The sequence below is a fragment of the Egretta garzetta genome, unplaced genomic scaffold (genome assembly GCF_000687185.1).
Source record: "Egretta garzetta isolate BGI_Z169 unplaced genomic scaffold, ASM68718v1 scaffold172, whole genome shotgun sequence".
Lineage (NCBI taxonomy): Eukaryota > Metazoa > Chordata > Aves > Pelecaniformes > Ardeidae > Egretta > Egretta garzetta.
In genome coordinates this window covers 3,292,767-3,309,779 of record NW_009258951.1, presented here as the reverse complement: position 1 = coordinate 3,309,779, position 17,013 = coordinate 3,292,767, and the positions used below count along the sequence as shown (strand labels likewise).

The window sequence follows — 17,013 nt, the reverse complement described above, 5'->3', positions numbered from 1 at the left end:
AAATACTACAACTTGAGCTACCTAAAAGTAGAATTAAATGCATAAAAAGCCAGAAAAATTGCAGCACTTCTGTGCTCTATATTCTCCCTACAATGAAAAACTACTACGCTATTTCCTTTTGCTGGGAAATTATGAGTGTGAAACCCAGGGACTCACTGAATCCCATGCCCAGCTGATACCTCTTGGCAGCTTGTTGTATTTACTTGTCTCTTCCAAGCAGCTGCTGAAGGAGCGCACACTTGAGACTCGCAAAGAACATCTGTAGCATGATAAAGAGCACTCCTTTACTACTTTATGAACTGATTCCTTCTTACGTGTTACAGGACACACCAATATAATTCTGAAAATACATTACAATGCTGCAGTGGTCATAATGTTTTGTTCATTAGTCATGCTTTCCAAAACAGTCAAAAGATGTGCAATCTCCCAAGTTACCCACATGTGATAGTATATAAGAAGAATAATTGACTGTATGCCCTAAACCACATTCAGAAAAGGAGAGGTTAGTTCTTTACTTCTTTATTTCATCCAGATTTGGCTCTCAATGATTTTTTACACTAACTCAACTCCACTTTATCACTACATATTAAACAGAAACAAGACAAAAAAAAAATATCAATTACAGTGACCTTTTTACCTTGTGTTCTTTCCCTTCAAAACCTATTTTTAAAATGGTGACATGGTTCTTAAAGCATGTACCACTCCCCATTTCCGGTATTTTCAGTCTCCCAGGACAAGAAATCACACGTCATTTCTACCAAACTGCTGCGTAGGTTGGTAGCTAACGGTAGAGCACTGTGATGCTATCACTGCCCAGTCACTTTAGTGCTTTATTACAAGTTTAGACATTACCAAGCCAGGTAGTTGCTGTTGCTTTCCTAAGCAATTATGTTGCAAAAAGGAAGATTTATTTTAGGCAAATTCAACAACAAAGCATTTTCCATGGTATTAAGCTTTGCCATTTGTGGTAGGAAGTAACAAACTCAAGAAAACACACATAAAAAAGCACAAATATGGAAAAAACCAGTTTCCACAAGTTAAAATGTTAAGTTGACATTACCTTTTAAGATTTTATTATTTATGGATAGAATTTTCAACATCTACATGCAAGAGGGATGTCCCACATTGAGAGATGGCTAAAGCCAATCATGCTTGTATCTCCAGTGAATAAGAGAAGTAAGCCCCCAAAGAAAGTGCCTGTTACTAATATGTTTAAATAGGTAGCTGTTTTGGATTTGCGTGGCAACGCTTTGTAGCGGGGGGGCTACAGGGGTGGCTTCTGTGAGAAGCTGCCAGAAGCTTCCCTTGTGTCCAATAGAGGCAATGCCAGCCAGCTCCAAGATGGACCCACTGCTGGCCAAGACCAACCCACTGCTGGCCAAGACCCAGCCCCTCAGCGACAGTGGTAGAACCTCTGGGATAACTTAGGGGGGAAAAAAAAAAAAAAACAACAACCAAAACCAAAACAAACCTGTGCAACCGCAGCCACCCAGGTCAGTGCAGCAGGAGGTGCTCTGGGCGCCAGAGCAGAGATTCCCCTGCAGCCCCTGGTGCAGCCCATGGTGAGGCAGGCTGTCCCCCTGCAGCCCATGGAGGTCCATGGTGGAGCAGATCTCCACCTGCAACCTGCGGAGGACCCCACGCCAGAACAGGAGGCTGTGACCCCATGGGAAGCCCACGCTAGAGCAGGCTCCTGACAGGACCTGTAGCCCCATGGAGAGAGGACCCCACACTGGAGCAGGTTTGCTGGCAGGGCTGGTCACCCCATGGAGAGAGGACCCCATGCTGGAGCAGTCTGCTCCTGAAGGACTGCACCCTGCGGAAGTGATGGACCCACACTGGAGCAGTTCGTGGAGGACTGTCTCCTGTGGGAGGGACCCCACACAGGAGCAGGGGCAGAGTGTGAGGAGTCCTCCCCTGAGGAAGAAGGAGCAGCAGAGACAGCGTGTGGTAAACTGACCCCAACCCCCATTCCCTGTCCCCCTGCGCTGCTTGTGGGGAGAGGCAGAGAAAGTCAGGTGTAAAGTTAAGCCCAGGAAGAAGGGGGGTTGGGGAAGGTGTTTTTGATTTGGTTTTATTTCTCATTACCTTACTCTGATTTGACTGGTAATAAATGAAACTAATTTCCCCAAGTCGAGTGTTTTGCCTGTGACAGTAATTGCTGAGTGATCTCTCCTTGTCCTTATCTCAACCCACGAGCCTTTCGTTATATTTTCTGTTCACTGTTCGTTTGAGGAGGGGAGTGATAGAGAGGCTTGGTGGGCACCTGGCATCCAGCCTGGGTCAGCCCACCACAGTAGCAGCCCAAAAATGGTTAGTCAAACAACACACCAGCATTTCAGCTTAACTAAGCATAAATCATTGCTCTTGCAGACAGAAGCCAGTATCTCATAGAAGATCCAGCAGCGCAGAGCACAATGCAGGACCAGCTGCACAGCCTACCTCAAGTCGGCACATGTATTGACTGGCATTGCTATTTCTAGCTAGCCACAGCCCTTCAGGAACAGCTCTCACGCAAGTATGCTGGAATTAAAGTAATTTTAACACAGAATAAGAGTAAGACTTGAATAGTTAAATCAAATCAGTATAGTTAACTGCATGATGGTTAGTTCCCCTTCTTCTGACAAAATCCCAAAGGGTAGGTAACTAATTCCTGCAAAAGCTCAGGTTCCTAGGTGGCTTTCAAGGTTAACCCCAGGTATAAACAATTGCAATACTTTAACCTAAAAGGAACATAAAAATTAAACTGTCTGCAACTAACAAGAAAGATTAAATCTCTTGGTCTACTAGAGATTAAAAAAAAAAAAAAGGCATATCTGGCTTCTGATAAACATTTGCTCTTTGGGAGGAATGATTTGTTAACCTTGAAGAACCATAAGATAGTATGTAGAATAGTTAGTTTATGCCAACAGCACAAAGTAACAAGAGAGGCCCAGGATAGTAAAGAGGAGATAAGGGATGTTTAGACAAGTTACTTAATAAGGCACAATAGTTGATTTATGGCCTGAATGAAAGCCTACCAAAAGTATTCCACTTGATTTCAGCAGGTTTTAAATCAAGTCAAGCTATATGGGAAAAAAAATGCAGATAAAGTTTTTATTAACTGTTCCAGCTTTACTACAAAAGTCAGCTAAATGAAAATTTTAAGTCTACCTCTGGCAAATGATCCTCAACAAGAAGAATGTGCTGTCACTGCATTTGCTAGCACACTGAATACTGCCACCGTAACTGCCACCCAGAGCCCTTAGAAGAACAAGGAGCAAAAGCACTCTTCAAAAATACAATGTTAAACCAAAGAAAATGTTGAATATTGGTGGGGGGTGGAGGAGAGGAGAAGGATGTTCTGTTCAAATGAAAAAAATATTGCAAGAAACAATATGAGCAGAGTGATCTACAAGATACATGCATTTTGTTCAACTACTGGTGAACTTGTGTTTTAAAATTAATCTTTTATTAGTAATATTACCAAACACAAGCCTAACTAAACCTATTAATAGCAATGCTAAATTCTTAATAGTATTTGAGTGATTTGCAAAAAAAAAAAAAAAACAAATAAAAAAGTAAATGGATTTGAGTGCTTCACCCATTTACAAGATGTAGTTGTTTCTTCTGTAGTGTTTCCAAACCATTCCAGCCCAATTTCTTGAGAGCACCTTAATACTCCAAATACCCCACGTTATCAGTTCTAGATCACGTGCTACTAGGTACGAGTCAGTCATGCAAGAAGCATCCCTACTGGGGTTCTTCAGAATAAAAATGACTGAGCTAATACTTAAAATTTTGATCTCATTCTTACAAAAAGCTTCTGACAGTTTGATTCAGATGAGCAAGAAATTACCAAGAAGGTTCTGATGCCCTTGTTTGTACCACATTATCAGTAGTCAACTTTAGCAGCTGTATTTTTATAAAGTATCTTTTATTAGCCACCTATAAATATGAATGTTTATAGTCCTACTGTAAACAATCAGTGGAATATAACAACAGATTCCAAAATATGAGATAGAAAATTAGGACATAGAAAACTAGCACACAGTATCCATGTTAAATCTGACTATGAAGAGTAGAAGACAAGAGGAAAAAAAGAAAGGGCAGTTCTTGAGAGCTTCAGGTCTGTAAGATACAAACACTTGTATTTCTTTCACAGAACAGTGCAGAAAAGATACAATTTGTTACTATGAAATTTGTTATATCCTTGTGGTGTAGTAAAACAGCATAAAAGCAACAGAAGGTTAATTAGGAACCAGAAATATCAGTCCAGAAATCCTACAGCAAAAATAGGACTAAAAAACCCACACATACTTCTAATTATATCATAAACCGGTCATATTGACTACAACAATTTCCCTCTCAGTCTAAGTTCTTTATACATTATAAATAACCGCTGGGGATGAACAAATCAGAGCTAACAAGCTAGCTTGAAGTTCATGGCTGAGAACCTGATGGCACAAAACCTAACACAGGCGGGCACCAGGTTCTGCAGCCACTGCTTCTGTCTGGACTGCCTCAGCAACCCCACTTACAGTACAGGAGTCAGCCATGTATTTTAAAGCTATTGGGTATAGCTACCTTTTGCACCTTTTACTGCAAAACCAAAGAATAGGAAAAATATTAGAAATGATGAATGAAGGATTGGCGGGGGGGAAGCTTTGAAACTTCCCTTTTATGCTTTGTTTTCTCACGTCTACCCCAAAATGATCTTTTATATTTGGTGTATTGATCTGAAAGTTTTAGGAACCAAAGCTGTGCTGTAGGCCCATCAAAAGGACAAATATTTTCAAAGTATGACTTCCTGTTCTAAGTTTAAAGTTACCATGATGTGATAAAGAAGTAGAACACAACAAAAGCCTGTAAGTATGAGCTGAAAGAGCTTAAAGGTTCTGATCATTGTGCCCTAAAAATATAAATGTGGCCCTGAGGTCTGTTGTTAACTCCTGGAGTTCTTAAGAGTAGAAAACTCCCTTTAATTGGGACCTTGACATACCTGCCAGTAAGCAGTTGCAAACTCTTGTTTCTGAGGAACAACGCCACAAGTAGTACCCAAGATTTACAAAATACTAAAGCAATTATGAATCGTCCCTTCAGAGAGCGAACTGTAAGCTTCTCAGCATAAGAACACTGGTAATTCTTTACCACGTTACTATGAGACAATAAGTTAAAATGTCAGAACTGCGAAACTCCCAATACTGTGGATTTTCATTTAAAATATTACAATTTTATTACAAGATGGTAAGATGAAATATTTGATCATTCCCCTTTGGGAGTGCGTGCAGGAAAAATATCTCTGAAATGCCTTCTGACCTTTCTTTCACTTTAAATATATTGACTGTTTCTAAACTTTTAAGGAATTTAAAACTTGCTTCCAGAGAACACTATGAAAGATGATTTAAATCAAGTATTACAGTACATACATTGCATCTGATAAAAGACAGACAAATCTTATTTGTATTTTAAACTTCTTTGGAATGAAATTACCTAATACACATACACAAGAATAACATCAGACTAGCTAATATGCTCTGACCTTTCTGTTTTTGATTCATTGTCAGCTCGATAGTGTTCAAGGTCTTGGTAAAGAGACTGCAGTTCTGCTTGAAGTCCTTTTTCCCGTTCTATACTTCCTTCATAAAATTTAATCTCCTTCTCCATTGCTTTTACTTTTTCTTCCATCACCTTAAATTCATGAAGTATCAAATAGCTGACTCCACAGTATTTACACACTGTCTCATCCCGGGACATCTAGAAAAAGATAAAATTGCAAGATTGTCTGTAAGAAACAAGTTGACCAAAGAAAACTTCAATGACGCTAAATGATAATAATAAATCTGACAAATTTAAACCATTTACTGCTCTGGAGCATTTATGATCAGATGATGTTATTGCTTTAACAAATAATAAAGACAAAATTCTCCATTAGCAAAATGAAAGCAAGCTATAGCAGTACTTCCGCTTACTGGAAACTTCATAAGATACATCAACTATGCAATTTACTATGTGGGAACTCCCGCTGGAATTCTAAGCTAAAATACCTCTGAATTATGTTTGATGTATTAATTTAAAATAAAATGCTGTGCTTTACAAAGTTATCTCCTTAATGAATTTGCGACCGCATGAGCCAGAAAAATGTTATTTACTGTGGTTTTTTGACAACTTATATCCAATTGAAGCAGCCAAGATGAAAAGTGGAAAGTGAATAGAATGATGTAATCCAGCAATCTTTACAAAAATAATTCGAATGAGTAAGGGACTAATTATTATGATGCAGTGTTCGTGGCACTTGAGTGTTGTGAAAAATGTAACCCATTTACCAGGTATGAAGTATTCATCACTGATTCAAAAAATACAGAGTACTTATTACACATCTAATTGAAAGAACATTTCTTAAACTGAGAAACATACTTTTGTAAGTGATCAATTTATTAAGCTTTGCAGTAAGCAAGACTTCATAAATATGAACAGATAGATGTGCTCTGACTTTGATATAGAATCATAGAATCATCTAGGTTGGAAAAGACCTTTAAGATCATCAAGGCCAACTGTTAACCTAGCACTGCCATCCCACCACTAAACCATGTCCCTAAGCAATACGTATTCATTACTCAGTGTACCAGTTATTCCTGCGTATTTTAATCATTTTCACTTCCAGAAAAAAATGCTCACGTGATGCAGAACTGAACCTGCACAGGAAATGGATACCAAATCAATAAATCAGCCAGACCAAGGTCTGACACTTCAGTAGGGGACACGTAAGCATCTGCTTACTGGCACAGATCACAGAACTGTGAACATAGAATCACAGAATCGTTTAGGTTGGAAAAGACCTTTAAGATCATCAAGTCCAACTTGATGGATCAACTTTAAGTCCAACTTTAAGATCAACCAAGTCCAACTGTTAACCTAACATGACAGGTTTTACCCTGTTCTTGTATCACAGCATTAAATGCATTTGAGAAGAGATGGTTAGAATTAAGACCAGATCAGAGGACACTCATAATACAGCTAAAGAGACAACCTCAAAGCAACAAATACAAAAAGGTATTGGTAAGCTTGGTGGCATGAAAGATGGAAAATGGGTGGCAGCTGGAAAAGCAGTTTTGTGTTTATGTACTGAGAGCTAAAAATACGCTTTAACCTTTCTTGCAATTATCAGCTGTTACAAGGATTTTAACACAATGACTTATGAAAATCAGAAATCTGGAAAACTGCAAACAGTTTAGTCAAAGAATGTAAGAATCCCTTGTGTTATACAAAAAGAAAAAAAGGCGTTTTGAGACATTGGGATAAATTCAAAGAAATCATACCTAGATCAAAGAAAAGAGCTTTCAAAAATTATAAAGACTCATTATCCCATCAGTCAATAATCATTAGCACTTTAAATATATCTTGATAAAAATGATATTTCAGGATGCCTTGGAAGTACCAGACCAAGCTTTATTTTCCAATTTCTTGGGTTTGCCCCAGTTTAAAATACCCCTAGTAACAGTTGCTCTGAATGAACTGAAAATGCAAGTTTCTTTTTCCTGGCAGCTGCAGACTGTGCTTGGAAATATGAAACTGTTATTCAGGATAACTACCATAAAGTTCCAAAGCACTAAAATTACTATACTGAAAAAGGACAAAATGAGCTGTTATAAGGAGCACAGGAGGGTGGCTCTTATCCCAAAAAGAACATTGCGCTCTCGTGCAGCACCACTACTGCTGGCTTTCAAACAAACAGTTACAGAAATTTCACCGGGTACTAGGATTAAAAACAAAACAAAACAATTGGGGTCCTGAACTGAAAATGTTTTATGTAAGTACTAAAACTTTAGTTTTCAAATTCAATGTTATTACTGAACTTAAAAATAAATGAAGTCATAGAACAATAAATATTATCTATCTGGACTTAGTGGGAAATGGGTCCTGTTGTTCTTCACGTCCATTCCTCGGGTGAAGAAAAAACTTTAAAGGACTTCAGATCAGGTTGGATTTTTAAAGTATTTGCTACATAGTCAAAAAAAAAAAAAAAAATCACAGGAAAGCCCAAGGGCTTTATATTACTGCAGAGAGTAAAGCAAGTTCTGTCTTTTAGTCAGAATCTTGCTTCTGTACATGCACAATTATCCTGCAACCACTGCAATATACTGTATACAGATTGAACCAGTTTTAAAATACCTGTATGTAGAGTAAGTAGCAGTTTCCGAATACCAGTAATGAATTTGGTACGGGTTGAGTGATGCTCAACAGGCAAACTAGCCCAAACTAAATTCCATGCTGCAGTAGATTAACACCAATAAGCAAGCTAACTAACTTAAATCCAGCACATGTATGCCCAATATGCCCAGACAGTTAACAGGACCCAGTCGAAAGTGAACAGCTCCAAAGAGCAAGGTCTGAACGCGGCAGAGCAAGGGGTGGACTAATCTGGATTCTCATCCTAAATCCAAGATTCCTCCCTCATGGCCATAGTGGTCAAATCACAAGGAGGACTTTCTCTCTCTTTCTTTTTCTCTCCCTGCTTCTCTCTTGCACTGTCAACATCACAACCCAAGTTCTCCTCACTGATACTTAAAATATCTCCTGAAACTCCTGAGCTGGTTGCACATTTTTCAGAAGCTACCAAAGCTTCACACAGACAGGTACAGAGAAATGCTGTCAAGCTGTAGATGCTCATTTCATTCAGCCAAAATAATGACAAAACTATCTTCAGGCTACACCAATTTAAAGGTCAGGGCCAGAAAGTATTTTATAGCTTTGAAGACCACTTACAAATAAAATATTTTGGGGTTTTGCACAGTTTCCAAGAGGAACACCATTACTTCGTCTATGTGAGTATTTCTCTATTGTCACCCTTCAATAATTTGTGAACCGAGATGTTTGGTCATTTATAACCGGTTCTGACACTGAGGGCAGAACATTTAAGTGGCTAATAGTTTTAGACAACCAGGTAGGCAATAAAGACTTTGTAAGTGCCCTGCTGAAGGAAACTCCAGAGTGTGATTGCAGTCCTTATCAGATAACCCATACAGGAAAGAACCTTATAAATGGTCAGTCCAGGAGAAAAGATTCCATTAGACCTTGTATCTTAGACACCAAAGTTCATCAACCATTACACAAAAGACTGTAGGAAACAAATGTTCATTAGTTCTTAGGCTTACAAAGCTACCTTTTCTGGAATAGTGGTATCGCTGAGTAACCACTAAGAATGTGTATTACATACACAATAATTTATGTTTTCAGATTCCATATTTCACTATTGACATTTGATCAAAAGACTTGTCAGCTTCTCAAATGCAAAGCAGAAAGTCATCAGGGAAAAAACAGGATTTGGAAGGAACAGAAAAGGAAACTATCAGAGCTCTAATTAGAAAGGGGACTGTGTGTATCCTTAGCAGTGAGAATAAGCAGTGAACAGGAAAAATCAATTAGGAATAAAAAACAAACATGAAGTAATTTTAGTATTGTCAGTTTGGTCAGCCTGGACAGGGAAACTCAGGGCAAACAGGACCTGAAAACGTAACAGAGGGATACTAAAAAAAACCCTGCTCTTTGAGCTAGCACAACAGTACTGTGTGCACAGTAACAACATAAAAACAAACTCAATGAGGACAAAGTGCTTGAAATAGGAAGATATTTGATCCATAAGATTTTGAGCTACAGTTCCGTAGCTCAAACTGTATTGCGAGGGAGCATTTCTAGCTGTGATATTCCAGCAGCTGTTCCACTACAGCATCTGTGGGAGTAGTTTCGACTCAGAGCTGCATTCAGTTTTGGAAGAACTAATATTATTCCATGGTTACATAGATTTCTTTAGCTACCAAGGGCAAGCGGAGAACTGAGCCAAAATGGATAGTCACTCAAATTACATCTGTCTGACTCAGTACCGTAAGCATCTGTAGAGCGTAAGTTGTAAGGAAAAAAATAAAAAGAAAAAAATTACTTTGGTGGCCTGGACCATTTTTAGCCTTTTGAATGACAAGACAGGAATTTATATAATTTCAACTTGACCAAATAACTACAGGGAGCATCAGCTTGTGCACTGCTATTCTTCTCCTCTGACATTTCAGATTCCACCCGAAAAAATTACCACGATAAAGAGCTAAATTCTTATTAAAAGAAAAATAATCTACTTTCTCACTCAGCAGTGCCTTGGCATTACAACATCCAGCATGTGGATCACTTACACTAGAAATAGTCTGTTACAAGCAGCTAATAAATAGCCATGACCCTTAAAAGCCAGAATTTAAGTCCTCAATTAATGAGATTCTATTAAAAAGCTTTGAATATGTTTCTGTACATCGCTGATATTAAAACATAGAGCCAGGAGCACAGATGTACTCCTTGTACATTAATTTTACAGTACAGGGGAGGGAGAGCCTAAGGGAACTGCAGCGCTCACCATCCTCCTTGCATCACCCAGTGCTCCTTGGGCACCGCACGTAACGCAGTAATAACAGCTCATGCTCCCTCCTCAGTCAATCTGCCAGGACAGAGTGCTTTAGCAAGGACTGGCCAAATAACAAACCCCCCTGCATTTGTCCAAACTACACTTGTAGCAGAACAATACATAAAACTCAAAGAAAAAAAAACCTCATTATGCTGCAGCTGGGTGCTCTTAAATTATTTCTGTACATTGATTGTTTTATTCTACCTCTATGTGATTCTACCTTATTATCTGAATCTACTTTCTTTTTGTTTTACTCCTCCTCTCCCGTGCTTTTATTTCTCTCGTGCTGTTTGGCCTGCTCCTGACAAACTAGCCGATCCCTATTACATGAAAATAAGTCATTACTCAAACCACACAATTGATATTCTAGGAAGAAAGTGGAGTCTTCTCCTGTATATGCAAAACTGAAGAGTTACTTGATTGAAATTGATCTTTTTTATTATTCGCAGAACAATTTTTAAGAGTCTCAATAGACACCTCACTTCTTTAAAAAAAAAAAAAGTCTGTTGTAAGTCAAGTTTTCAGTCAAGTCAGAATGTAGTACAGATTGTAATACTAAGCCATGCTGTATACATAATTATTTGCTCAAATTCCATAAAATAGCAGTTGTGAGAAAAATCACAGTACTTGCTTTGAATACATATGAATAGTGTAGAAATAGGCTTGTAGTAAAACCAGAATGTTCTGCTCTCAAAAGTTTCATTCAAAACATGCCCTGGAATAATTAGTTTGTCACGACAGGAAATAATACTTGGATTTTAGGTAGCTTTAATTTTTTCCTGCCTGTGAGTAAAGCAGACTAATGAACCATAAAACACTATGTTGCACTGCTAGTGACAGCACACACTCCACAAACCCTTCAAATATCTAACACATGCCCGAGAGGCCATGCGGACCTTACTGGTACTCATAAACTCTTTCAGGGTGTGTTACAGCACACTCCAGCTCTCCAGCGCAATACAGAGCAGATTCTTATAAACTGAACCACAGTACATTGCAACAAAATGACGCCCGCGCAGACAAGAGATAATTTAGCCCATTGTTAACCATATCTTTGCCTGACAATACTGATTTTTTGCATCTATAGTTGCAAGAGTTGGGAAGCCCCTCCTAGCTACAACCCAACTGCTTGTGATGCAAGAGATACCGCAATCCCTCCAATTCCTAGCAGCAGACTTGGACGTCCATTGCAGAAAGGGTACAGAAAAGCCTGAATATAGTGAATACAGCCCTAAGCTTATGAGAAAAGCTTGAATACGGTGAATAAAAGCCCTAGCCTTATGAGTACAGCGAGAGATCAAAATCCTAGGTGACCACCAGTGACTCCAGAATTCTCACATTAGGAACAGAAGATCATTATCCAAGTTTAGATGATCTGCTTTCACAAATCCTCTGATACCGCAATACACAGTGGTAACAACGCAGGCTGCCTTTACTATCTGGGAACTGGTTTTCCCAAATTAATTACAGGTGCATGGCTAACCAGTTCACTGTTCAGAGCTTTCCACCTCTTCAGGCTGTAACATGTGGGCTTGTACCAAAAATAAGCAGATATTTTCTAACATTTCCAAAGCATATTACAGCCACTTGGAACATCCACATAGCCAGAGCTTGCAATCCCAACAAAATCTAAAAGTTAAAAATTCTACAGACAAATACTGAAAATCTCAGTGGGCATAGGGGCAACTAATGAACATCATCTTAAGAAGCATTCATAAGGTACATAAGAACAGGACTCTAGAAAGACCTCCTGCCATTCTGCTTGTAGTTACTACCGTGCTCATCTGGGAGGTATGAATAGAAATGCCGCTGGTTCTAAATCCTTATTGATAGTCTAAGTACTAAATACATAGCTATGTTATGTTGTTCACTTCTACAAAGCTAGTCTTGGTGGACAGGACAGATTCTTTAGCTAATTAATGCAACTGGAACTACGCAAAAACCTATTAAAAAAAAAACCAGTTCAAAGACAGCAAGAAAATTTAAAGATAACCTAATGGGCTCATAAAGATACCATAATGTGCTCAATCTATAGCACACATGACAAATCTAATGAGTAACCATTTGCTATTAGTAACATACGTGATGTTTTGTGGGTAGTCAGATACCACAAAACGTTCTGTACTGATGTATAACACAGCTTCAAAGTTCCTGCTCTGCTTGCTGTCTTAAGCTCCTAGCGTGAGAGAACTACTAATCTGTAAGGATATCTTGTGCTCAATTCATTTTATTATTTATGTTAAGCAAAGGTTATTTGTTTGCCAAATAAGATATAAAATAAAATATAACTTTTTGCTTGGTACTTTGAGGAGTCAAAGTGTCATTTTACTGTCTCATGTAGGTAGCTGCTGTTCTGTTTCCCACTTCAATAAGATCTGGGCAAAACTGCATCTCCCCACCTACTCACATTAAATGGACAACAACAATGTTGAAACAAATAGAACTTTAATAAACTCACAAGCATATAAAAGATTTTTCTACCACTAGCAACAAACAACTAACAAAGTGCAATATAATAATAATAATAATCATCTTTTCTCTTGAGGAAAAAAAAAGGAAACCAAACCAACTCCAAACAACAAAAAGAGAACGCCCCCAAAATACACTCCCATAACACTCGAGTAAAGGAGACATTAACTTTTTTTTTTAACCATTCTGTGGTCTATGATACCTCTCAGACTGCATTTGATGGCATAAACCTTAAGAGATGTAAATACATGAAAAAGTAGGCATTACAAGCCAGCGATTTCTGCAATGTTCGTTCTACAGTCCTGCGACAGTACACTTACAAGAAAACGTAGGGTTCTTCTGAGGCAGACCAACCAAGTTACTCATTTAGCTACAACACCTGCTATCTGGCACGCCGAATCTGCAAACATCACCTCCCCAGAAGGGTACAAGTGTCCCTAAAATAAGGCTAAGAACCAGAGAATACTCTCCCCCAAAACTGTCACAGATGGCTCAGAGTTTGACATCGACTGATGTGGTTATTTCCCCCCCGGGAAGTTACCAATTCTCCTATGGCTGCTGCCAAAACAGCAGCAGCTGCTCTCCGCATTCACCATCACCACCACTCCATGTGGCACAGCTTCCTTCAAAACTTGGAGGGAAAACTGACTCCTGCTGACTTCTAACATTAACAAACATTGCTCAGTGAGGTAACCAAACTGCTAACAGGCAAAGTCACAACTCTGAGTTTTTAAAAATTTTTAGAAACAAACCGTGATTTAGATCTTTACTAGTAATTAGTTCCTAAGAAGTATGGAACTGTTAATATAAAAAAAAAAAATACTGTAAGCTTTAATAACGGACCTGTTGATGTTTATTTACCTGTTGATTTTTTTTTCATTTAGCACCCATCTTGTAATGCATATTGTGTGAAAGAGGTACAAGAGCAGCAGAAGGAATGAGAGAGAGAGAGAGAGAGAGAGAGAGAGAGAAGCAGGGCCATGTAAAATTCTTACACGACTCTCTAAGGCAAAACTGATCAGAACCTGAAGAATCAAAGTCCCTTCACATCTATAATTTCATTAACAAAATACCAAGAAATTTCCTCCCCTCTAGATTAAAGCTTCCTTTAAAATTTAACAAACACAGTGGGCAGCACCTACTGGACCCAGTCTGCAAATGGTCAATTTATATCAACTTCTACCATGACATCCATGGCTTTACTCTAACAGGGATTCCTCTCTGGCAGACTCCGGCAGTAGAACAGTCTGTTCCAGACTGGCACAAAATGCTCCCTTCCCCTTTCCCTCTCTGTACTATCCTCTAGAATAGTGCAATTTTGAAGGCAGCGATGTCACTGCTCCAAGAATTGGTAAGCAGCTTGTGAAGCTCCATCCACTAGGAGCATGAAGGAGAGGAATGATGAGATCTCTGGTCTGCATCCTTTCTTTTGAGACAGCTGCTTGATCTGTTGTCAGCACTACAATCCAACCTCCAGCAAGCCAATTCAAAATGGCACCTGGCAAGTGAATATTCTTCATTCTGCAGCTGAAATCACAACGCTTAACATACTCCCTCCAGACACACGTGTTCCTTTGGCCTGCAAGCTGCATGTTAGGAGCATGTGCTCAGTTTGGCAAAGCAATCTACAGCTGGCCTAAGTTCTGCTTATGTTAGGAGCAATCTAAATGAAAGATCCAAAAGATGCTATAAAATCCAAGAAGCAGAGAATGTGAAGGGAATAGGAACACGTGTACATAAAAGGTAGAAAATACAAGGACAGGAAATTGTGGGAATGACTTGTAATCAAGCTTTGTATCTTGTAACTATACTTCAACTACAATGCAAGCCAGCTGAGTGAAGAGATGAGCAGCAGCAAAAGATATGTAAAACCCCAACACTTAACCGATCCCAAAATCTTGGTCTGTCATTGCCTTAGAGCTCACGTATCTCACATTGAGGTGACAGGGTAGGATGGGATGGGAACATAAGCCTATTCATGTATGTATCTAGAAGTACTGATGTGCCTTCTGCATAAAGATCTTTTTGTTAAAGGTATACTGCAGGACTGAAAGAGATCTCAAGAGATTGCCTGCCCAGTGTTCCACTCCAAAGCAAAAGCTTGCCTTACTTGTCCCCCACAGTACCACTGGAGGAATTGCACAGCTCCCCTGGGTGAGCTGCTCCAGTGTTCAGCTACCCCTACAGCTAGAGCTCCATAACATTCAACCAAAGGAAGTCCAGAAAGGTGAGGATTAATTTGCAGCTGGAGATGAAGGACAACCACCATCTTCCTACACATGTGAATACTGTTACTGTGCCCTCACATATTTTCTAGAATAAGTAAACCCAGTTCTATTACCCTTTCCCAGAACAACAGGATTTTTAAGCTCTTTATTGTTTTTGTATTTTTCTAATTTCCCTCAGTTGTGTTATTTTTCTTAAACTCAGAACTGGTAACTCAACAGACCTGAACACAGGAATAACGACAGCCCAAGTTTTACGTGCAATTCCTACACTAATACATTTAGTACTTGCATTCTTTGTAGCATCACTTTGTTAATATTTTCTGCTTATGACCTGATTATAGACCTCAGTGTTAGGTCTGGCAAGTAACAAGGAAGCTTAATCAGTTACTATGTGTTTTGTACTGATGCATTGGACTTTCTTCAAATATGCCTTATTCTTATTAAAAATACGAAGTTTAATGCTGTTCCCAGAGCGCTCACGACCCCTCCCAGACTGGCATCAGTGTATTCCGTATTGTAATCCAAGATCCTCGTTCAGCGAAAAACAGCAGACACCAACACTCCTACTCAAAGAAATAATAGCACCCTTTTTCTGTTCCCAGGTTGTGCCTGCACTCACACTTGCTTCCTCCTTGTGCTAGCATACGCGCAGCACACAGATCAGGAACTGATCCAAATGAAAGGCAGGCAGCTGAAGCACCACCAAACTACAGCCTTGAGCCATTAATGGAAGTATTAATCAGTAGTAGATCCAGAACAATTCCCTGATGTACTTTATCCAACAATTTGGCACAACTGTTTTTCTGAGGAATTTGCACTGATTTTTGCTAACCACCTTATCCTGTTGATGCTTGCAAACTAATTCCTAAATAAACAAACATCTCTGGTATCTTTCCTGCTACCAAAACAGCTGCTAATGAGTCTGTAAATTTCCCAGGTTTTCCCCCTCCCTTTCTTTAAGGGCAAGTATTCCTTTTTCCCTTCTTTTGGCTATCTATCTTACCCATCCTTGAATTTTCAGAAATCATCATTGATGGCTCAGAAATTGTCTCAACAGTTTCCTGGACTACCCCAGGGAAAATTTTTCCAGGCTGTGCTAGGCTGAGTATGTAAAACTTTGAAATTACTTGCTGATTATTAGATACATATCAAAAAATGAGGGCACCAGGGTGTTTTATTGCCAGAGTAAAAACTTCATAGTGTTAGAAAAAGTGACTCGTGTTCCACTTGTGTGCATCACCACATATAAAAGGCCTCCTCATAAGTTAACCCATATAAACAGCAGCATTGTTACATTGGTGATAATCTGTCTCCCAAATAAAAGAACAGCCTCACACACAAAGAGAACATACAAGAAAAGATGAAGGGGAATGTTCTGTTCCTGTTTGTATTGACACTCTTTTGAAAGAATCCCATGTTATGCTCTGCAGTCATTCCAAACTTATTGCAACAAAACATGCTGTATGGGGTAAAAGTTGAAACTCACCTAGCAGTGACAACACCATTACAGAATGAGTATGTTCCTCTACAGTGTTCCTATAGCACTAGCATGTAATTACACTTCATATATAATGACAAAACCTAGAACACACCCAGTCTAAAATCAGGACCAGAATGTACCAGATAATGGACCAGTGTTTAAAGGTCAGTGAAACATCCCTGAATTACAGGAGTATCTGGTCTCCAAACGTCGGGGTTGTTTGTACTTCCACCGTTTCGTACCTTTTGAATCTCCTCGGGCAGCGGGTGAAGGGGGACGTGCTGCTCCATGGCCTCCCGAAACTCGGCGGCAGGGTCAGGGAAGCTGCCCGAGGTCCCAGGGTCAGAACCTGCCGGCGGCAGCGGGGCCGCGCGTTTCCCCAGGCCCACGCGCGGAAAGGCAAGCACACGCAC

General features: G+C 39.4%; 1 protein-coding gene across 1 annotated transcript in view; it reads right to left on the bottom strand.

The window, feature by feature from the left end:
* The window catches only part of LEKR1 (leucine, glutamate and lysine rich 1), a 62,287-nt gene extending 45,433 nt beyond the window's left edge, over positions 1-16,854 (bottom strand). Inside the window, exons 1-2 of the mRNA XM_009634353.2 lie at positions 16,843-16,854; positions 5,522-5,736 (exon numbers count right to left, since the gene is read on the bottom strand). Coding sequence (XP_009632648.2) covers positions 5,522-5,736 — 215 coding nt within the window. The 5' untranslated portion in view covers positions 16,843-16,854. The remainder of the gene's footprint in view (positions 1-5,521; positions 5,737-16,842) is intronic.
* Positions 16,855-17,013: the final 159 nt, after the last annotated feature.